General features: G+C 38.0%; 1 protein-coding gene across 1 annotated transcript in view; it reads right to left on the minus strand.

Annotated features, from left to right (window-relative positions):
• The window catches only part of CCDC91 (coiled-coil domain containing 91), a gene marked incomplete at both ends in the record, with an annotated part of 114,569 nt that extends 112,260 nt beyond the window's left edge, over nt 1–2,309 (minus strand). The window contains 2 exons of the mRNA XM_079550539.1: nt 1,538–1,616; nt 2,280–2,309. Coding sequence (XP_079406665.1) covers nt 1,538–1,616; nt 2,280–2,309 — 109 coding nt within the window. The remainder of the gene's footprint in view (nt 1–1,537; nt 1,617–2,279) is intronic.
• Nucleotides 2,310–24,667: the final 22,358 nt, after the last annotated feature.

The raw sequence follows: 24,667 nt of genomic DNA on the forward strand, positions 1-24,667 counted from the left end.
ATTCGAGTTATCTCCATTTTGTCTGTGATCCCAGTGAGATCATAGTTCTGCACACAGCCTTCTAATTGCTCCAGTTTGATCATCACATACTGTGTTTCAATGTAGCAGACACTCCAGAGAGGCCCCGTTAGTACTGATTTCTCAAAAGAGAAATGAGAGCTCTGCTAATAACTACACGCATTTACTTATTTATGTGTGCATACCTGGGGTGATCCCAGTTCAACATCTTTTCTATTTCCATCTACTCAGACCCTTTGCTTGTCACTCTATTCACCATTTCCTCACACAGTCACTCCTCCCCATCTCCTAGTTTAAAATTTCATGAACTTGTTTTGCTTTTATTTTTTTCAGGTTCACATATTACTGTTAACAAACATGAAAAAGAATTTACGCCACATCGGTTCAGAATACAGCCTGCATTACAGATTAAAACTAAACTTTCACTTACATCATCTGATAATTCACCTGCATACAGGTACAAACAGGGTTTTTCTTTTTCTTTCAGAGTAACAAAATTAAGTCTTACAAAAGGAAAACAGATTGGTTCATAACAGTCTACATACATTGCTCTGAGAATAATAAGCCCTATTTGTGTTCATGGAAATTGCAACAGATACAAAGAGCACTGTTTGATGGAACTATCAAACTTTGTAACTGTTTCTCAGCTGTTTCACCAACATTAGATACACGTTTTCGTCAACGATGAACAACAGCCTGTACAAAGAGTCTGTACACTGTGTTTATAAAAATCTACATGGCTGTCCAGAAGGTGGTTTATCTTTCACATTGCTGTCATTACAGCTGAAATGCACCATCCACCTCTGAAACCCACCACTCATCACCTCACTGTGCTAACATCCACTGTTTGGCCTCCATAAACATTCAGCAAACATCAATGAATGCCAGTGGGTGCCATTTTTCTGCATGGAGGAATTCAGTGACACAGCTTTGCTTCATACGCACTACCACATCAAACATCATTTCGTCAGACTGATCCTCTGCTGTCATCTGTTGCATGGCAGAAAAATGTAATGGAATACTGGTGGGAAGGTTAAATCTCTACTGCCATACCACCAACATCTGCCTCTGACATTGTGAGCCAATATAATAAAATGGGAGGCATTACATTTAGATCAGCCTTCATTCTCAGCCCTTGCAACAAACCCTCCATACTCAAAATTGAGAGTTTTCTTTGAGTAAAGCAGTTCCTTTTTTTGTTTTTTGTTTTTTGTTTTTTTTTTTTTTTTGTTGTTGTTGTTTTAAATCCATGATTGACTTAAGGGCCAATCGGAATTTTAATTGGATAAACTATACTTATCTTTCTCACTTGTATTCCTCAATGAAGAGCAACTTTGAGAAGTACAACTTCTGAAAATAATTACTCAGAAACATTCTTATGCCAATCTTTCACTCTCATCCACTATTTTATTGCATATATACACTCATGCACTAGCACTTACAATGAACAGAGAACAGTAATACATTATTAACAATTTCAACCCTGGGCTTTCTATTTATTGTTTTTCAAAATCAATACCTGTAGGAAATGCTGCCCATGGAATAGCAGGAGATGTAGTCTGCTTGTCACCATTTCCACACTCATAGCTCTCTGCTGCCTACAAACACAGAAAAAAAAATTATACGTTTTATAAAATGCTATACATATAAAAAAAGTTTAAACTTATTTACCAAAGTTTTCATATAGTAGACAGGAAAGTAAGTTTCTAAGTAATTTATCTAATTGCACTGAGCATGCATCTTACTGTCAGAAAACTATAGAGTTGAATCAAATATAAATAATCTATGGAGCACGTACAAGGAGAGCGTGTTAGAACCAAGAGAACTAAAAACTCTCAGTCAGCAACATAAAAATGTCTGAGCAGTGAAGCAATATAAATGTAGTAGTATAGTAGACCAGATACATGGTATGTATGGAAGTATGAGAGACACATTTATCGTTGAACAAATATGAGCTATGTTTAACAAACAGAAATTTAGTTTGATGCTTGATGTTTAGTTTGAAATTTAGATTGATGATACTTGAGAATACACTGCTTAGGAAGTTAAAGATTAAATAAAATCTATTTGTCATCCCTGACTTCAGTACAACTCCAGAATAAAATATTAGTTTGCATTACTAAAGTATGTAACTATTAATTTGACATTTTCATGAAGTTAACAAAATTAACAGAAGCACAGGTGTAATATATTTCTTGAAAATAATACTGTCAGAACTGTTTTCACATAAACAGTTAGGTTTCAAAATTAAATCAACATACCTCAAATCCCCCAAAATCATCATCATCCATTTTTCAACAAGTACTACAGTATGGTAGAAATCCTGATTTAAAAACAAAACCAAAATCACCAATTATTTACATCCTGTTTACCACGCAATACACTGCAGGAAAATGAATACACTTCATTGGTCAGTTTCATAAGACAAATGTCTCGCAATCAACTAATTTTATGATCAACTAGGAGTCAAAAGAAAGAAACCTGACTCCTATATTGTTATGTATAATAACTCAGTTAATATACTGTACTGTTATGTATAATAACTCAGTTAAATGACAGATGGATAAATACTTGGATATAAATTCCTAGCTTATCTATTGTGCTCTTCCTAACCTTATCACCTTCACATTCAGAAAAGAGGATTCAGTCATTCAATGCTCAACTCCAACTCCACAAGCTATCTGCAATCACCCCAATGTACAAATTACACAAGACATCAAGAGTCCTATAAAAAAGAAATTAAAAAAAATTCACACAGAGGTTACAAGGGCTAGAGCTGCAAATTTCCTTTAAGAAGCAAATTTTTATTTATACAAGTAAAAAAAAGTTTGAACTTTTAAAGTTGAAATATGAAAATCTTCAAGAGAAAAGATAAGCACAATACTGAACTTCTCAAAATAAGACAGTCACAAATGCTTTTTAAGATGGAAAAATGGGAAAAATTAATTTTAAAGTTATGTCTATTGCTCTGAAACATAGCAGTCAATTCCCTAGTACCTACGTAAATGATACTAACAGCAACACAATCCAGTTTATCTGAATATTAAAAAAAAAAAAACAATTTCAGACCATTAGATTCTGAAATAAATTATTTTCTTAATAATGAACACAACTCAATTTAACGATACAGAAAAATATGCAGTATAATTTACAGCTCTGTGATCAGGAATTAAAATATTAAAAACTGTCTACTCTTAAGTTGCTTTTCCAAATCAGCACTGTAATTAAATCAAATATGTTTCCTGCTTTTCCTATTTATTCTTAGCTGTCAGCACAAACTGCAGTTCAGAAAAATCTTGCAGTGAATTTCTGGAAATCTTTTTGCTACCGCAGAGGTCCTTCTCTAGGTTTCATGCAGGGGTTGATTTAGATTTTACAAACTGATCAGCATTTTTGAGTTGTAGCCCTAAATTCTGTGGTATTTTGAAATATTTATAGTTAAGCTGACATTCCTTTTACAAAACTGCAAGATAAGTTGGGTTATTTTCATTAGCAACGTAAGATATACATGGCTGTTCATGGAAGGGTATTATAAAGTGAAAAAAAACTCACCATGATATGCAAATGAAGGATACAAAAAGACTTTTTTTTTTAATGTCAAAACACTTGCAAAGTTAATTGACTTCAGTTTATAGGATGGTGAAACTTAATACTACGAAAGCACATCTCCAGAAACAGAAGAATTCAAAAGGTTTGGAGGACATCTCCAGATTTGTGTCAAATTGAATACCTTCAGTTTATATCCTCTGTTGAAAAACACTACCAGGAAAAGCTTAAATAAACATCTTCCAAACTTTAACATATTTATTTCCAAGTTCTTATTGATAAATTTCAATTAAATCACTATTGAAATGCATGTAGATCTGCTTGAACTAAAAAAGAGCATGATCCAATATTTACTTTTGATTTTCAGAACTACACATCTTTTAGGGACTGTAAATGTTATTTTGCTTCTGAGGGAGAAGGTGATTGGGTATTTTTCCAGTCAGTATTAATCTTAATTGGTCCAACATTCACGCATTCTGTTAGCATTCAGAACTTTAATATGCTACTGAAAAATATGAAATATGCAAAGATAAATCACAGCAACAAAAGAGAAATTGGAACAGCACTGCAAAATCAAGGCAGCCATGTATAAATGAGAAAGTGAACATACAGTAATAAGTGGCATTCCAAGACAAGTTGGCAACTATAAAATTTAACCTGATCTTTAATCTGAGGTACTGAAAGGAATCTGAAAATTCTGGATGAATTATTTTTACTATAGAAGGCTGCTATGTTAAATGAGCCCTCCTCTTGATTTAAAAAGAGCTTCATTGTGGAAAAGAATGTAAATTGCTACATATATAAAATCATAAGAACACTCAATAATTGCATTCTGTTTAATTTGAATTAAAATGTACAATAGTAATAGGTTTTTTGGCATTAATGATTATTGAAGTACTTCTAGTTTCATTTAACCCTGTATACAGCCTGATCTACTTTGCAACAGAATTTTTTTTTTAATATACTTAAGACAGTTGATTCAGCTAACAAAAATGTTTCTGTGAAAAGGTGAAGCAGCTTTTTTAACTCTTACTTTTGTTGATGTGCTTGGAAAAGTCCAAACTAAGTGCTGTAGAATAAACTCAATCTAAAAACATGTTCCTGAAATATATCTAATACTTTCAGTGTGTGACATACTTTCAGAAGGATCGTGAGGCCCCGCTTTCGCGGTCTGTATTCATACTGAAAATCAAGATCAAGCGAGCTTTTGCCCTTCTGCTTCAGTGTGGCTTAGTACCTTAACAAGGGCTTATAAAGCTACGTAATAGCAACGTTCTAAACCTATTCAAAGAAACAGCATTCATATAGCAATCAAAGCTAAAAATCTTTAGAAAGGCAAATGATATTTTATCTACACTATGCATGTCATGGCTTCACGTGCCATAGGCTATACTAGAAGTTACTTCAAAGTACCACATTCCAAATAGCAGATTTTCTCACCACAGAGCAAGAGATACTCTCTTTTTCTCAGAACCAGTTGTTAAATCTCAACGGGATAAAATACATTCCACATTTAGTACCATGTTTTATAACACAAACTGGAAGAAATTCAGAGAAATTTTGGAAAGGCACACTGAATTAGAGAAGTCGGGCCGAGGGAAAACAAACAAGAATCTATAAAATATGAAAGATAATATTCGAAGAACAACACCAATCAATTAATTTCATTTATCATCACATGCACCACTTCTGTGCAGTAAGAACAGATGTCTCTGTAGGAAAAACATGTATTAAACATCAGCAAGAATTTCCAAAAAGGCAACAACAAACCACAACAAGAACACTTCTAAGAACTTAGAGATACATAAAATAGAATTAAGTCACTTTTCACACACACACTTATTCTTATTGGGTCCATCATCTTTACATTATATTTTACATATAGTATTCATAATTTTGAGATCATCATCAGACTTATCTTGACTTAACACTACCTTGCTTCACAAATTTTAGCAGGCATTTCTTGGCTGTTTGGCTAGCACAATTTTGAATCATGCCTCATATAATCTAAATGGAACACAGGAAAAAAACTCCCAAAGAAATCCAAGAAGTATCAATGGTGTTTTCCACATCCAACTGCTAATCCACTGATTTCCAAGTCTTCAGAGATTCCATATGAATTGTAGTCTAAATGGTCAACCAGCTAGGAAGGATCCCTTGCTATACAGAAAACACACTAATACGTTTAAAGGCACCTCTGCTTTTGAACAAAAGGCTAAGCTTCTGGTCTGTAAAAAAAGAAACACTAGCCTGCCCACATATTTTGTTTAATGAAGACCAAAAAAAAGAAAAATCAGAATGTAACTGCAAATTTAGCAGGTATATGAGTAAGCAATGTACAGACCAAGCCCTAATGAACTTGGACAAAAGACATTTCAGAAATTCAGTGGTTGACAAGTTCACTTTTGTTAAAGTCTTAGTATAAGAATTATTATTACAAGACACTGTCTTTCCAAACGCATATTACTTCTTGCACAAAACTTTTCTTTCCTTATAGAGTGGGAACAATATTTCATAGAATCATTTGAATTGAAAGAGACCTTTAAATGTCACCTAGTCCAACTCCCCTGCAACTGGAGGGGCATCTACTGCTAGATCAAGTTGCTCTGAGTCCCCTACATACAGTCTAATCTTGAACATCCCCAAGGACGGGCCTTCCATCACCTCTCTGGGCAACCTGTTCCAGAGCTTCATTATCTTTATTGACAAGAACTTCTTGCCCGTTATCACCTCCCTGTCTTCCAAGTGTCTTAGCACAGCTTCCAGAAAGATACACTCAGTGACCTTCCCTGGCACTGTGGTGAGGCTTACAGATTGGTAGTTCCCCGAGTCATTTTTTCTACCCTTCTAAAAAATGAGTGTGACATTGCCTTTTCCCCAGTCACCAGGGACCTCACTTGACTGCCACAACTACCACTGAGAGTGGTCTGGCAACTACCTCAGCCAATTCCCTCAGGACTCTGGGATGCATCTCATCAGAATCCATAGATTTATGGATGTTTAAGTTCCTTAACTGGTTGCAAACTTGATCTTTGCTCTCAGCAGGAGAGACATCACTTCCAGAGTTCCCACGTTTTGAATGATCCACTCAGGGAGTGTATGAAGAGCAGCTGCCAGTGAAGACTAAGGCAAAAAAAGGTTTTGTGGCATCAGAATTGAAAAGATTACATTAAGTGCTGACAACCACAGAAGGATTAAAAAAAAAGACAATAAACCAAACCCAACAACAAATCTGAAACAACACACACAGTTTTACCATGACTAAATGTGATCTCTTAAAACATGCCTGTTACTGGAATTAAGTAACTGTAAAATTAGGTAATAAGGAATCAACCTCCAAAATGCAGACTCACAGAAATTATGGTTGGAAAAGACACAGCAGGTAACCCATGCAATTTCCAAAACATTAGCTCTCCAGACAGTCACGTCCTACAAGGGCTTCAGAAATTACTCCCAGAGTCACACTTCTGTGAAAAGAAAGCTTCTCAAGGATTACAGAGATGTAAGCCCCTGCATTTTCATTAAATAGTGATTAATTTTATATATATTTTTATATATTAATTTTATATAATTTTAAATAGTAATTAATTTTATTATCAAGTTTGTATGAAGCAAATCATACAATAATTCAGACTAGAAGGGATCTCAGCAGGTCATCCAGTCCAACTGCTTGCAAAAAAGCATGGTCAACAATGATAAGTTTGCTCAGGACATTCTCTACGACTGCTAACAATGCATGATGCAAGTATTCAAATTTGAAGGGTCTGTAACACAAGTGTTACAAGGAGTAGCCGAGAGAACTGGGACTGGAGGAAGCTCAGAGGACACCTTATTGCTCCCTACAGCTAGCTGAAAGGAGGATGCAGCAAGGCAGGAGTTAGCCTCTTTTCCCAGATAACTAGCAATAGAACAAGAGTATTGGCTTTAAGTTGTGCCAGGGGATTTTCAGGTGGGATATTAGGAAATACTACCTCTCACAGTGCTAAGGTATTGGAACAGGCTGCCAGGAAGGGTGGTTTCACTTTCCCTGGAGGGACAGAAAGAAAAGGGTAGATGTGGCACTGAGTGACATGGTTTAGTGGGTATGGTGATAATAGATTAATGGCTGGTCTAGATAACCTTAGTGGTCTTCTCCAACTTTAATGATTCTATGATTCTATGAAATACAGACATGTGTACAGATCTGAGATGCTCACAGGCACACAAAACACAGCCACCAGCACTCAATCATCAGCTTAACACTCATCATGAGAAGTTGGTGAAATCAAAGTCATGTTTTTAAACACAGGAAGATGTGTAGACTTCCACAAAGAATAAGAGAGAAAGAAAAAAATGTAAGATGGGAGAAAAAGCCCCCTCCTTCCCAGTCCAACTGTTTGGAGGAGAAGGAATGTTGTAATCCCTCCATAAATCCTGGTATTCTTCAAATCCAGAAATCAAGAATAGTAGAATTAGTAGAATGTTGAATTTAAGAATTTTTCATTTGTCTAACTCTATAAGAATTCAAATGAATCGAGTCCTGATCTTTAAGTCACATTTAAATTTGCTTTGATAACAGAAACAACTGATTTTGCTTCTACATTCTACATTCTATGAGCCACCATTAACTGGACCATAATTTTGAGAAAGCAGCTCTCTTAGTTGCATAATTTTGTACACTTCAAAGGAACAACTTAGAAAGCATGCGACTTTTAGTGTTGCTTTTTTTTTTGAGCTTCCAATTCTGAAATTCGCCTTGCAGCAATGTTGTTTGTCATGAAAAGCTTTTGCAAACTTTAAAATCACCTAACCAGATACAGTAAAAATGAACTGGAAAAAATTCCTACAAAGATAAAATGTACATTCTGCATTAAAATTTTAGTATTTATCACTTGTTTCTGGGAAGTAAAGTATGTATCTGACCAGAGGCAAACTTCAACAAGACCATGAGGAATAACAATTTGGGAAATTTTACTGCATTCCAAATATAGTAAATGCAGTGTTTAAGGAATGAGAATCTTTATCAAAAATTACACTGGACTTCCATGAGAAATTAACAGTTCATGACTAAAGCATAACTAATAAATTAGTAATATGATAGGAAATTAGGATGATTATTTCATCTGATATTCTCAAAATGCTTCTACTATTAGGTACTTCAATTTCAGTACTCATTAATCAATCTTGGATAAGCTAGAGGTTTTTTTTTATGAGATTCTAGACTGCTGGCTAGAAGAGATGAACATTAGGATGATATTTTAAAAAGAAATACAAGTTTTTGTTATTTCAGAGAACAAAGTGTCCAAAGAAACCTAGAAATTCAAGTAAGTTTTCTACTGTTAAGAATGCAGGGAGTCTTATTGTTCTCAGATAAAACCAGCACATTAAGGAATGTGACAGTAACAGGCAAACATTAATCTGCATCAAATAACATATGCAAAGTATTTGTTAATCTATTCCAAGAGCAAATTTAAGATTCATAACAAACAGCCAATAACAAAAAAACATTATACCTCCTAGGTCTTTTACTCGGGAGTCAAGCCCTGAACAAAAGGTACAGAGCCTGTAAGAAACAAGAGTCTACGTTATATGTGTGATGTGATTATTTCATATCTAGCTTCATAACTCATTTTGAAATAACACTACTTTTGAACAACTCAGTGCAGTATGTAATAAAATAGAAGATGCAGAAGTTGCATTTACATCAGTTTCATGTAACAAGAACATCTTGTGTAATCTTGAGGACTTCTATAACTACCTTTCACAATTTTACTTTAAGAAACGTTTTCAGAACAACGAAGCACAGCATAGGATTAAACACTAAAATATACACCTTTATAAGCATAATAAGGGTGGACAAAAATCTTAGTAACTATATACAATTATTAACTGAACAAAAACTTTTTTTACTCTTTCCTTGGATATAGTTCTTATTAAAGAAATTAAAATAAAACTTTTATTCATGAATCATATTCTACTCAGTTCTGTGGCATCGCTTTGAGTACTCTCTGCACTTCTGGTCCCCACAATACAAAAAAGACTGTTGAAGTTCTTGAAAGCACCCAAAAGAGAGCATCAAAGCTGGTAACAGGGTTACCAGCATGTATGTCCTGTGAGGAGAGGCTGAGGATACTTGGGCTGTTCAGTCTGGAGAAGCTGAAAGAAGATCTCATTGCTTGCTGCAGCTTCCCTGACTGGAGTAAGCAGAGGTATCAGGCTACTCCTACTCCTGAGAACTGATGGCCACCTGTGTGGGAATAGCACAAAACTGTTCCAGGAGAGACTCAGATCAGGCATTAGGAAAAATGCCTTTACTGTGGAGGCGGTAAACTATTGGAATAGGCTTCCTAGTGAAGTGTTGATGTACCATACCGCTTAGCTTTCAGGAGGCATTTATGCCCTCATTAATATGCTTTAACTTTTGGTTAGCCATGAAGTGGTCAGGAAACTGGACTTTTCTTTGTAGGTCTTTCTAAAATCAACTGGGAGCAAAAGGAAATTACTAGCAGGGGTAAACAACTTTCCCTAGATGCCCAACTGTATACGTAAAACTAAATGCAAAGCTACCCAAAAAGCTACTGTAAATGTAAAACTACCACATATGTGGTGTGCATTTAAGTACAGGAAAGACCAAATATAAATTGAAACTGAAGCATTTTCTCATTTTCTCCTGGATCAATAAGAAGGTGTCAACTCTAGGCCAATGTCTAAAATAATACTCTATTTGTGATTCAGAAATAGTTGCAAAGCTTTACTTCAGAGTATTTCCTGAGTTAGAGATCTACCACACAGATGTACCATTTTTGACTCTGTATTAGACCACAATCCATGGACCACATGGGAACTCCTTGCCCAATCTTAAGTACTCAGGATTATATCATACCACAGTGATACTTCAAATTAAGAGGTTGAATGGAGAGAAGGTCTGTATAGTTTGGCTTCTAAATGCCTTTGTCACCGAGATCTACGTCAGGAAAAAAACAGAAAACAAAACAAAAAAAAAACATAACTCACTAACAAGACAAGGACAGACTTAACTCCAGAGGGTTACCTCCTGACAAAAGCAATTTTAGTGACCATATTTACTTAGTCACTGAGGATTTTACCTGCCGTGAGTCTTGGTCAGCTATTCCCAACTTTAAGAACTTAGTGCTTTAAAAACAAACAAGCAAAAAAACCCATTTGATTGCAGGTATCTGGATACAAATGAAGACCATTTTAACTCCAGAGAAAGGATCTGTATAGTACTGCCATTCATCTGAACAAATAATGGTAACTTTCTCAGAATACTGAATTCTAAACATTCAAGATGTTATAGAAAGGCCTTCAAAGGTTTCCAGTCTTCACCACGATCAGTTTCTGCGACCAGACCACAAACTTTCATTTTATCATAAAATAATCAACCACTTGAATAATTTTTAAAACTATTTAATGTCCCCTATAAGCCTTCTGCACCACAAACATCTTTTAACTTCAAAAGTCACAGAATTTATAAAATATACACAAACTTCTGTGATAAGTTCAGTAAAGCTGATATAATGAAAATATGTTGTGTTTTCTGAAAGAAAGGAACGCTAACACCAGCACGAGACATTGTTAGAATTAAAGAGCATTTCTGTTTTTCACAGCCAGGCATATACCTGTAATTAATCAAGTCCAGACCAACGATCTGTAACCTTGCTTCAGATGACTGACAATTTGAATCCTGGAAATATGTCTGTATTCTATAAATAGCTAAGAAAAGCTTGACTTGTCTACCATTAACTAGGTAGCACAGATCAGTCAGTAATCGCCCTGTAAACACTTGAGCAAAAGTGACCACACTAGGTTCTAATGACTCACACTCAAACCATACTAGGGACCATAAAATTTTACAGAGTTCTCTTAGAGATGGACTGGTATCAGACTTACACAGGAACAGGACAAGATGCACAGAAGAAATGCCAGAATAGTGAAAATTCTGACCTACTATTGGAATGGGTAGCCCATAAACAGTGTTGGCTCTTCGTTCCTTGACATACTCAGAATTGAACAAGTCTCTGAACAACCTACACTTTGTCCTCCTTTAAGCAAAGTTTTGGACTAGGAAACCTCTACTTCCATGTATGATATAAGAATCAATACTTTCAGTTTTATTAAGAACAGTACAGCTAGGAAATGTATTGAATCACAGAAGCAAAGGATGTAAAAAATTAAAATTAAAATTAAAAGAGATCATTCTCCACTTAAATTATACTATTAACAACCAATATCTGTTCAAGAGCATTTTAGAATTGGGTTTGTTAATGACAAGTGAACCAACATCCAGAGAAGAATGGAAGGGAAAGTATATCTAGAAGTCTCCACAGACACAGAGAGGGCCACAAACAGCAAAATCCGAGTGAAATATTTTTATCGTGACTTCATAAAACAGTCTTGAGTAGATCTCTTAAAACAAAGATATTTCCTGAAGAAGGATGAGGTGATGCTAGCATGAAAAAATGTTTTACAAGTAAAAGTGCGTAGCGAATATTTATTATCTGGAAGTAATAGAAAACTTGGTTTATTGATTAATTTGCTCAAAATCTTTCAATTTGAACTGTGATTAGTTCAAAATTCTCAAAAAAGTTCATTAAGTTGCACAATTCAACTGTGAACAAGGAAACACATCTACAAATAGCAATTCTTTTTTTTTAATTATTATTTTTTTAAAGTTCACATTTCATAACAATTTGGCTCGAAAAAAACCTTTCATTTAAGATTCAGCAATCTCTCTCTATGTTTTACTCTTGGTCTTCGCAGACACAGTGCTTTGCTATTTCATGTTTCTCCTAAAAGAAGAGCTGTATTTCAAAACCAGACAGTAAAGAGTTCATGCAATTGGACACTTCAACTGTACGTTTACTTTTCGTAAATTGCTTACTCAGGTGACACAACCTTTTTACTTGGAAGGAAATAAATAACTGGTACTAAAGCATCTACAGTTAAAGATTTTGGAATACAAGGACACACAGGTTCTTCCATAACCTAAGACAAACCTAAGAAATTGAGGCTTTGAAAGTACAATAGAATGGTCATATTTCAAAGGCATTTCTACTTAAGTTATTCAGTTTCAACAACTTAATTGAAATAGTTAAGCTTCTCTACTGTTTTAACAACCAGCCTACCTGAATGCCATCAAATATTTTTACTATCAGAAAATGCTTTTTTACAAGAACTTAAAAAGAAGAGTCTTATGATGAAGTGAGAAGCTTTCCAAGCATAAAAACTCTAAAATATCAACACAAGAGAACTTTGACACTGATTTAAATATCTAAAAATATAGTTTTTCACACAGTCTCAGTAACAGAGCATCACAGAAAAAATTTACTATGCCAACATCCCAAACTAAAACATAGGCTATGAATATACATACATACTCAAAAGAACATGGGGTAGCTTGAACAAACTAATAATATTAATTCAAAGTGGAGATCTCTTCAAATTAAATAATAAGATTGGAGAATTTGAGATTTTTTTTTTGCTTTTTCTTACTTTTTATTTTTAAACTAGTGCTATGGGGAAAAAAAATTCATCTAAAAATGTGAGCTTCAAAATTAAATAGATCCCCTTGATTTGTATTTAAAAATGAAGCTTTTCATCAAAAAAACGGAACAGTAAAGATCAAAATAAACAACACTTTTAAACATAGTAGTTAAACATTATGAAAGAAATAGTGTTTTTCCTTATTTTTCCTATGTTTCAGAAGAGAAGGCTCTGGGGGTACTTCAATTACTTCCAGTAACTGAAGAGAGCCTACAGGAAAGCTGGGTTGGGATTTTTTAGAAGGGCATACAGTGAAAGGAAAGGGGGAAAGGGTTTTAAACCAAAAGAAGGTAGGTTTAGACTAGATATTAGGAAAAAATTCTTTACAGTGAAGGCGGTGAGACACTTGAACTGGTTATCCAGAGAGGCTGCGTATGGCCCCTTCTTAGAAGCATTCAAAGCCAGGCTGTATGGGGCTTTGAGTAATTCGGTCTAGAGGGAGGTGTCCCTACCTATAGCAGGTGGAGTTGGGACTAGATGATCTTAAAGGTCCCATCTAGCCCAAACCTGATTCTATGAAGACTGAGATGACAGAAATTCAGGTTTCAAAGAGTGAACTATATGCAGTCTCGTATCTTTTAACTTCATTATTTACTGGGCAATTACACTGGTTTAGTCTACCAACTCACCAATGAAGCCAAGTTTTGTTTCACTGAAGTCAGCAGGAAAAATTCCGACTACTTGAAGAACTGCAATTCATACTCTACATTTACACTCTATAATATCAAAAACAAATGCATTTCACAGCTTGAAACTTCAGACTGTTTCTGTGGGTGTTTTTTTGCAGATTTTAGCAAAAGCATTATTGTAAATAAACAAATTCATATTTGAGAACATGATATTTCTCAAAAAAAGCATAAAAATCAGAGCTATTTCCTTTCTCTCCTTAGAAATTGACATACATTAAACATACCTTCATTTTTTAATGTAAATTGTCATTTATCATCTAGCCTTCTAACCTGGAAACTGTAATCAGATCACAGTGTATTTTACATTAAAAGAAAGGTAATACATCTGAATAATTTAAACATAGCTGGTACCTGCTGAAGAGTCTCCAAAATAAAAGCACATTATATTTTTGCAATATTCTTCTTAATTTAAAAAAAAGAAAAATTGCTAATAGAAAAAATAAACTTCTCGAATCCATCTTAAACACACTGCAATACATTAAGCAGACTGACAGATCAACTTTATCTTTAAAATTTAACTATCTAACTTTATCTTTAAAATTTCAACTATCTTTAAAATTGTAAAAACAATTTGAAACTGTGAGTTTACAGTTTTACCTTGGCCTCTTTCAAATGTGACTGATTTTTAAAACTGTGCTCTAAAAGTATTAAAAAAATACATTTTTTATGCTTCCTATGGCAATTAAGGAAAAAAAAAAAAAACCTATAACTGCATCTTAGCCTGTGTATAAATTCACCTTACCACTGGGGCAATGTGTGTTGAGGAGGAGTTGGAGAGGAGGGGGTTGAAATGGGTTCTCTTCAAGGAGACAGACAATTTAAATGGAACTGTTTCCAAAATTAAATGTAACTTGTCTCTGTTTCTGAAATTTTCAAGCATATTAATTCCTGTATTTTCTCCTTTCAAAGGAAATGGTTCTTGAACTAGTACTGCTTTTTTTTCCATTCCAGCAAAGAATAAGTCAGGCCTCTATGTACCTTACAAGCAGTTCAGACATGCATTTATCAATTCATCAAATCTCATGTACCTGCAAAATCAGTAAAGTCACATAAAAATATTACAAACTTTTTAAGCATTCATTAACAAGAGAAAACTACTCACAAAAATCCTAAAACAGATTATTTATCTTTTAATAATAAAATGAACCTGATCCTAGACTACCAATACCTTGTCTTGTTATTCACCACCCAGCAATTTTTATTCAATTTCCATATGGATTTTCTAGGTTGACAGTAATTTTTAAACACAAGTATTTATACTGACAATTTCTGAGAAGCTTTCTGCAGTTATTTTAACAGTACATTAGTTCTAACCATGTCAGCAAGAACTCATCCGGAAGAAAAAAGATTCACATCAAACTTTTTAAAGTTTCCCACATAACAGACAGAAAAAGGACAAAAATTTGAGCCCCCATCAGCAGACAGCATAACAGGCCACATATTTTCACTGAAAACCAGCCCTTCAAATCAGACACAATTCTTCTTCAATTTGTAATCTGTCAGAACAAAACATTGATTTTTCACTCAAGCAGCTTACAGAATTGAAGGCAAGTCAACTACAGCACGTATATCACATGCAAAGGTCTTTAGAAATTCTACATTACTTCCATTTTGGAAATTGCATGCATATAAAGTTCTGTTTAAAGCTTAACTGGCAAGCTAAAATATTATGTACTGAAATATTTTGCTTTCCATCTAGAACTATACTGATGGAAATATACTGATGGATTCCTATCCTCAGAGACAGGATTCCCAGTTTACTTTTCTCTGCACATACACACTGACCTCAAATACTGTAGCCTAGGAAAGTATTGTAAAAAAAAAAAAAAAAAAAAAAAAAAAAAAAAAAAAGGAAGCCGATTAAAAGAAGCTGACTGTAGGTCTCAGAAATTTAAAAAAAAAAAAAAGAAACACTGTACTACCTATACTATACTATATAATAAACAAAAAAATTATGTAAGAGAAAATTTAGGTATGTAGTGTATTTAGTACTAAAATTTAAAGTCATGCAATTCCAATCCTTCATTCTAGTCCCACCACAAAATAAATGAAATCAATTCTAGTAGCACATTTTGGCTAAGTATTTAATGAGGAAATGCTTAACTGGTAAGAGCAACAAAGGGACTGTCCCCCAGACAGAGGGACTGCCCAGAACTGCAGCAGTTCAAGTCTCTGGCTGCAGGGAGTGCCTGAGTCTGCTGCTGCCGGGGGCCGATGGGAGGGATGCCACCTGTGCGAGGTGTGAGCAGGTGGACGAGCTGCTCAGCCTTGTGGTGGAGCTTAGGGAAGAGGTGGAGAGGTTAAGATCCATTAGAGACTGCGAGAGGGAGATAGACTGATGGTGTAACTCTCTGCAAGAAACAAGCAGAGATTGCAAGCCCCAGCCTGTAGTGGACTCTCTCCCTTGCCGTAGTCAAACTGAGAGAGCTGACTTGAGAGAAGAGGAATGGCAGCACGTCCCACCTCAGCGACGCAGGCGGTGCCCTTCCCGACCTACCTCAGTTCCTCAGGTGCTTCTAAGTAATAGGTTTGGAACCCTGGAACTGGAGGGTGAGGAGGCTGAGAATGAGGTGGTGGAACAGCCTCTGAGATTTCCTAAGGAGAGGCAGTCAGCTCCACGCTTGAAGACCGCCTCTTTGGTAAAGAAAGAAGGGTGATAGTTGTAGGTGATTCCCTTCTAAAAGGAACTGAGGGCCCAATATGTCGACCTGACCCCACCCAGAGGGAAGTGTGCTGCCTCCCTAGGGCACGGGTCAGGGACATCTCTAAAAAGCTGCCTGGGCTTATTCGCCCATCTGACTACTACCCCTTATTGGTAGTTCAGGTTGGCAGTGATGATGCTGCCAAGAGAAGCCTAAGGGCTATCAAGAATGACTTCAAAGGTCTGGGGAGGGTACTGGATGGTGCGGGAGTGCAGGTGGTCTTCTCTTCTATCCCTTCAGTGGTGGGGAAGGACACCGAGAGGATCAAAAAAACCCTCCTCATCAATAAATAGCTTAGAGGCTGGTGCAGGCACAAGAACTTTGTTTTTTTTGATCATGGGGCAATTTACTTGGCTCCTGGCATGACAGCTGCAGATGGAGCTCACCTGTCTGCAAGGGGTAAAAGTATCCTAGCCCAGGAGCTGGTGGGCCTCATCGAAAGGTCTTTAAACTAGGTAAGAAAGGGGAAGGGGACAAAATGAGGGCTGCTGAGGTTCAGGTAGTTTGAGGTTCAAAAGCGAACTTGATGGGTGATGAGGGTGGAGTTCGAAGGGATGGAGTGTGGCAGGGGAATGCTGCTTCCCTGAAGTGTCTATACACTAAAGCACGCAGTATGAGAAATAAACAGGAAGAGTTGGAGATCTGCGTGTGGTCACACGGCTACGATCTAATTGTGATCATGGAGACGTGGTGGGACAGCTCGCATGACTGGAATGTTGTCATGGAGGGCTATGTGCTTTTTAGGAAAGATCAGCCGGCGAGGCGGGGTGGTGGAGTTGCTCTTTATGTGAGAGAGCAGCTAGTATTGAACTCCACCTGGGGAGAGCAGTGTAGCAGTGGAGAGCTTGTGGGTAAGAATCAAGGGGCGGGCTGGTATGGCTGACACTGTTGTGGGAGTGTGCTACAGGCCCCCTGATCAGGAGGAGGAGGTTGATGAGGCCTTCCACAAGCAATTGGAAGCAGCATCACGATCCCAGGCGCTTGTGCTTATGGGGGACTTCAATTATCCAGATATTTGCTGGAAAAGCAATGTGGCCAGGCATGCACGGTCCAGACGGTTCCTGCAATGTGTTGATGACAACTTCCTGATGCAGGTGGTTGAGGAATCGACGAGGAGAGGGGTACTGCTGGACCTTATTCTCACTAATAGAGAAGGGCTTGTCAGGGAAGTAAAGGTCGGGGGCAGCTTGGGTTGTAGTGACCATGAGATGGTGGAGTTCAAGATCCTGAGTGGAACAAGTAAAGCAAAAAGCAGGATTGCTACCCTGGACTTCAGGAGAGCCAACTTCGATCTCTTCCGGGACCTACTTGGAGCTATCCCGTGGGCTAGGGTGTTAGAAGGGAAGGGGGCCTGTGAGAGCTGGTCGGCATTTAAGCAGCTCTTCTTCCAAGCTCAGGATTGGTGCGTCCCTGTGAGGAAAAAATCAGGAAAGGGTGGCAGGAGACCTGTGCAGATGAGCAAGGAGCTCATGCACAAACTCAAAGGAAAGAAGATGGCCCATGAAATGTGGAAAAAGGGTCTGACTACTTGGGAAGAATATAGGAATGTTGTCATGGCCTGCAGGGATGCGACAAGGAAGGCTAAAGCCCGCCTGGAATTAAATCTGGTGAAGGGGATAAAGGATAATAAAAAAGGCTTTTTTAAGTACGTTAACAGTAAAAGGAAGACTAGGGAGAATGTGGCTTCCCTGCTAAGTGACAGGGGTGTTCTGGTAACGGGGGATGCTGAGAAGGCGGAGATACTGAATGCCTTCTTTGCTTCTGTTTTCAGTGAAAAAGCTCCCCCTCAGGAATCCGAGACCCTGGAGGTTAGTGAGAGGGTCTGGGGAATGGAGGACCTCCCTACAGTCAGGGAAGAGGTAGTCCGAGAGCGCCTAGGCAACACCAATGTTCACAAATCCATGGGACCCAATGGGATGCATCCACGGGAGCTGAGGGAGCTGGCAGAGGTGATTGCTGAACCGCTTTCTGTCATCTTTGAGAGGTCTTGGAGGATGGGGGAGGTGCCTGAAGACTGGAGGATAGCCAATGTCACTCCGGTCTTCAAAAAGGGCAAGAAGGAAGATCCAGGCAATTATAGGCCAGTCAGCCTCACCTCTGTCCCTGGAAAGGTGATGGAACAGCTTGTGCTGGATGTCATCTCCAGACAACTGGAAGAAGAGGAGGTTATCAAGAGTAGTCAGCACGGGTTCACAAGGGGGAGGTCGTGCTTGACCAACCTGGTAGCCTTCTATGATGTTGTCTCTGGCTGGGTGGATGGGGGGAGAGCAGTGGATATAGTCTACCTTGATTTCAGCAAGGCATTTGATACTGTCCCCCACGACATCCTTATAACAAAGCTGAGGAAGTGTGGGATAGATGAGTGGACAGTGAGGTGGGTTGAGAACTGGCTGACTGGCAGAGCACAGAGGGTCGTTGTTGGAGGTTGGAGGCCTGTAACCAGCGGTGTTCCTCAGGGGGTGGTGCTGGGTCCGGTCTTGTTCAACATCTTCATCAGTGACCTTGATGAGGGGATAGTGGCCACCCTCAGCAAGTTTGCTGATGATACGAAGTTGGGAGGATTGGCTGACACTCCTGAAGGCTGTGCTGCCATTCAGCGAGACCTGGACAGGCTGGAGAGCTGGGCAGAAAAAAACTGGATGAGGTTTAACAAAAGCAAGTGTAGAGTCTTGCATCTGGGGAGGAATAATTGCATGCAGCAGTACAGGTTGGGGGATGACCTGCTGGAGAGCAGCTCTGCGGAGGAGAGGGACCTGGATGTCCTGGTGGACGACAGGTTGGCCATAAGCCAGCAGTGTGCCCTTGTGGCCAAGAGGGCCAATGGCATCCTGGGGTGCATTAAAAAGAGCGTGGCCAGCAGGTCGAGGGAGGTGATCCTCCCCCTCTACTCTGCCCTGGTAAGACCTCATCTGGAGTACTGCGTCCAGTTCTGGGCTCCCCAGTACAAAAAAGACAAGGATCTCTTGGAAAGAGTCCAGCAGAGGGCCACGAAGATGGTGAAGGGCCTGGAGCATCTCTCCTATGAGGGAAGGCTGAGTGAGCTGGGTCTGTTCAGCCTTGAGAAAAGAAGACTGAGAGGGGGCCTAATCCAGGTCTATAAATATCTAAGGTGTGGGGGGCAGAATGGCGAGGACAGACTCTTTTCAGTGGTGAGTGGAGACAGGACAAGGGGAAACGGCTGGAAACTGCAGCATAGGAAGTTCCGCACAAATGTGCGCAAGAACTTCTTTACAGTGAGGTGACGGAGCACTGGAACAGGCTGCCCAGGGAGGTCGTGGAGTCTCCTCTGGAGATGTTCAAGACCTGCCTGGATGCCTACCTGTGCAACCTGGTGTAGGGAACCTGCTTTGGCAGGGGGGTTGGACTCGATGATCTCTGGAGGTCCCTTCCAACCCCTACAATTCTGTGATTCTGTAACAGTTTGGCAACTGTACACAGAAATTTGGATATCTTTTACCTACATTCATCTTATTCAAAAATCTTGAAAAGGAACAAAATGAATTTAAAATCAGTGTGTACCACATCATATTTATTTGCAAGCTAGCAGAACTTGAGAGCTACAGCCTTTACTGAAAGTTCTTTAAGCAACAGAAGCTTTACACAGTACTGAATAATAGGTGTCAAATAAATCTCTCTATAACTTATATTTTTCTAAATTGATATATATTTCTTGGTGTCCCCTATTCTATGAATATTTTCGCTGTCATTACAGTAATGAAAGAGGTTTTGTTCTTATTCTTCTTCATACTGTTCTTCAAGTTCAAAACCAGTTTACAGAGAAAATACTGTTATGCCACCTGGATTGTCACAAGTCCCCAGGAAAAGTTGGGCTTCACCTGAGGGACATGGTGGGAGTGACTGCCAAGACACTTTTCATTATTTATCGGCAGTCAATGGTCAACTGAGGACATCCTGGATGAGTGGAGACTTGTTATTAATATGACTCCCACATACAAGAAAGGTTGTAAGGAGGACCTGGGGAATTACAGGCCTGTCAGCCAGAACTCAGCATTGGGGTATCTTTGCTGGGTAAAAAAAAATGGCTGGACAGACAGGCTCAGAGAGTGGTGGTAAACAGTTAAATCCAGCTGATGACTGGTTCAGGGGGCAGTCTGAGCCCTATCTAATATCTTTACTGATGATCTCGACAGAGGATTGAATGTACCCTCAGGAAGTTTGCAGATGACACCAAGTTGGGAGGAAGTGTTGATCTGCATGGCAGTAGGAAGGCCCTGCAGAGCTACGTGGACAGGCTGGATCCATGGGCTGAGGCTGACTTTATGAGCTTTTATATGATCAAATGCCAGATCCTGCACTTTGGTCACAACCCCAGAAAACACTACAGGCTTGAGGCACAGTGCCTGGAAAGCTGTGGGGTATAAAAGAATCTGGGGGCATTAGTTAACAGCTAACTGAATATAAACCAGCAGTGTACCCAGGTAGCCATGAAGGCCAATGGAATCCAAGCTTGTATCAGAAGTAGCATAGTCATCAGGACCAGGGAAGCTGTCATCCCTTTGTCCTTGGCACTGCTGAGGCTGCACCTTGAGTACAGTGTTCAGTTTTGTGCCCCTCATCGCTATAAAGATATTGAGGCCCTAGAGTATATCCCAAGAAGGGCAATAAAGCTGGTGAAGAATCTGGAACACAAGTTTTATGATGAGTGGTGGAGAGAACTGGTACTTAGTCTGGGGAAGAGAAGGCTCAAGGGAAACCTTACTGCTCTCTACCTGAAAGGAGGTTGTGGTGAGGTGAGTGTGGGCCTCTTTTCCCAGACAGCTAGCAACAGGTCAAAAGGTAATATCTTTGAGTTGTCCCAGGAGAGGTTCAAGTTGGATATTAAGAAAACTTTATTCTCAGGATGAGTGGTGAGGTATTGGAACAGGCTGCCCAGGATGGTAGTGGAGTCACTGTCCCTGGAGATGTTCAAGACACATGCAGATGTGGCACTGAGTGACATGGGTCAGTGGGTATGGTGGTGATGAGTTGAGGGTTGGACTAGATGACCTTAGTGTTCTTTTCCAGCTTTAATGATTTTACAATTGTACATCTTAAGATTTAATTTAAAGTAGGCTCTTGTATCAGCAGTATGGTTCAACACCACCCTATTTACCAGTCAGTCAGTTCCATGCAAGAAATTACACTGCAGTAAAAACTAAAGACGTTATAATCAAGAACAAGCACAGGAAGTAAGTAGTATGTTGAGTTTTCTGGATCTCAAAGATCTGAAAATAAATTACTTGACAGGACACATACTACTCTTCTGCTTTCTGATATAGGAGTGAATCTGTCATTTGTCTTTAACTTGTCAACGAAATCAGTAACTATTTACCCAGATATCAACACTACTTCAAAAGTAAACTGGTAGCATGTAATGTAAGTCAATACTCAAAGCATTTCACTTTTGTTTTAGCAGTTTTGTATCTCAATCTGGCTTAGCTTGCCACTATCACTACAAGCTGAGCTAAAGGACTCATTGCCATGTCACTAAAGAACTTCTAGGTACAAACCACCTTGGAAGACTTTCCTAAACATTAACAGAAAAGCACAGCCATGCCTACGTGTCCTGATGGAAAAAGTTTCCCTTTATGGCCTAGAAGCAGATTAACTAGCAACAAACCAGCGCTATTCTGTGTCACCTATTTGAATTAAGAATTAGTTTTCTCCCTCAGCTACTTGTAACAGCCTGGAATCACAAACCAATTTTCAAGTCTTTGAAACTATTTTGAATCTCCAATTCCACCTTCAGGCCACATAGGCAGCCTTGCCCATATAATCAATGCCATCTAGTGCTATTATTACCTCTTCTCTTATACACATTAATTCACATAGATATGCTTCTTTAACATACAAACTCACTTTTCTCATCTAGATGGTACTCTGAATATCTCATCAATTATTACATCAGGTGATGTCTTCTAAGAAATACCTAAACTTCAGTGCTTGTCTCTTAACACTTAAAAACTATAAATCACGTGTGTCTTTTAAGCACAAACTACACCTGTTTAATAGCACAGCTTTCATTTAACTTTCACTGGAGGCTGATCAGACAACATCTACAGGAAACAGCTGATGAAACATGATACACACTAACTCAAATTAGTTATGCTGCTTTTCATAGGCTATTAGCAACCTTATTTTGCAGGTAACACATCTGACAATCAAAAGCAGGACAATACATGCCTGCACTGTGCAACAATCACTCAGTCACGCATATTAAATCAGCAACCTTTTAATTCCTTGCTCAAGACTACATTTTCAGTACTGTGTTCAGGTTTGGGCCCCTCACTACAGGAAAGACATTGGGGACCTGGATCATGTTCAGAGAAGGGCAACAAAGTTGGTGAGGAGTATGGAGCACAAGTCTTATGAGGAACAACTGAAGGAACTGGGATTGTTTAGATGGTGCTCAGGTGGCACCATCTCACTCTCCACAACTACAATGGGAGGTTGTGATATGGTGGGAGTCAGCCTCTTTGCCCATATAAGTACCAACTGAACTGGAGGGAATCTCCTGGCACTCAACTTGTGCCAGGAGAGATTCAGGTTGGACATAAAGAAAAAATTAATCTCCAAAAGAGTTTTCAGGTGCTGGAACAAGCTGTCTAGGGAGGTAGGGGAATCACTGTCTCTGGAGGTGTTTAAGAACCATTTGGATGCTGTACTGAGAAACAGGCTTAGTGGGGAAATAGTGGTGATGGCTGAATGGTTGGACTGGATGATCTTGGGCAACTTTTCCAACTTTGGTGATTTTGTGATTCTATGATTTCAAAGGGATACCAGCTGCCCTCTTAGTTTTCTCTGATCTCAGAAGACTACACAGCGTACTTCTTTCTTATCTCAAGCTGTATGGGAACACCATTTTGGGAACAATCTTCCCCACCTTCCCCTTCGCCCCCCCTCCCCCCAAAAAGAAAGAAAAGTAATAATTCCTTGTGTCCTCCTTTTTGTTGTTGTTAGAACATAGAAGCAACCAAATCTGTTCAGTCCTACATGAAGTGTAGCCAGTTCCTCACCAAAACAGGACCATCATGGGTCACCACAGATCAAATCCTTTCCATTTGCTTACTGCAACTCATACAATAATTTTAAATGTGATGTGGAGAGGAAATAAAACTTTCAAAGAAATCAGGTGAAAACACTGCCTTTTTAAAATCCAGACATTTCAAACAAGAGCTGCTTTCCCAAACAAAGCAAAAGATATTCATACAAGAAGAAAGACACCATTCTCAACAACAGACGACTCATTTTATCAATCTCATAGGAAATCTCATTATAATATACTACTACAAAATAACAATAAAGTTATTCATTTCACTCAACTAAAAAAAGATCAGATTTGGAGAATAGCAAGAGATTTAGATGAATAAGTTTATTAAAAGTTATTCAAGTCAATGGAGGAATTGATTCAAGGAATGTTGAAGTTATTGTTACCATTTTAAAATAGACTACAGTTTTAAAATACATACAGATTAATACTATATACAGAATATTAAACAGAACAGTCAGGAACATCTTTGTAAATTAACATAATCCATTGTCTTTATTTATTATTTCTTATCAGAATAGGGGAAAAACTATCTTCTAGCAAAACATTTCTAGAACTACTTAAAAATCCTCTGACATTAGTATTCTGTTTTCTAGCAATTTACATTTCAAAATGTCTGCCATTTTTTAACATTGAGAATATTTTAATAATAATATTTTAATAATAAATAATTTTTTAATAAAAATTTAACAACCATCAGAAATAAAAACAAAAAAAAACATTCAACCTCTCAAAAAGCCTTGAGTTTCTTAATCATTTTTCTGAACAGGATATGGACAAGTGGAGTTACTACATCGCACTACGATGCTTTCCAACACCTCTACAGATTTTAAAAGGTAAATCTTAGTCCATATTCTGCAAACGCTTTTCTAAGATAAGTGTTCTAGAAAGAATTAATGAAAATGCCAATTATTAGGTTATTCATAACCTTATGGGGTTTTTTTTGTTTGTTTTGTTGGTTTTTTTTTTTTTTTTTTTTTTTAACATGCAATTAAAAAATTAAAATAACAGATAGAATTAAAAATATTTTCGTACTTCCTGAAATCACTATTAACAGCATTAATGAAATCAAAAATTTACAAAGTCTTTCACAGGAAACAGTAACAAAAGGTACAAATTCT

This window comes from Tetrao urogallus (assembly GCF_951394365.1).
Source record: "Tetrao urogallus genome assembly, chromosome: 1".
Classification (NCBI taxonomy): domain Eukaryota; kingdom Metazoa; phylum Chordata; class Aves; order Galliformes; family Phasianidae; genus Tetrao; species Tetrao urogallus.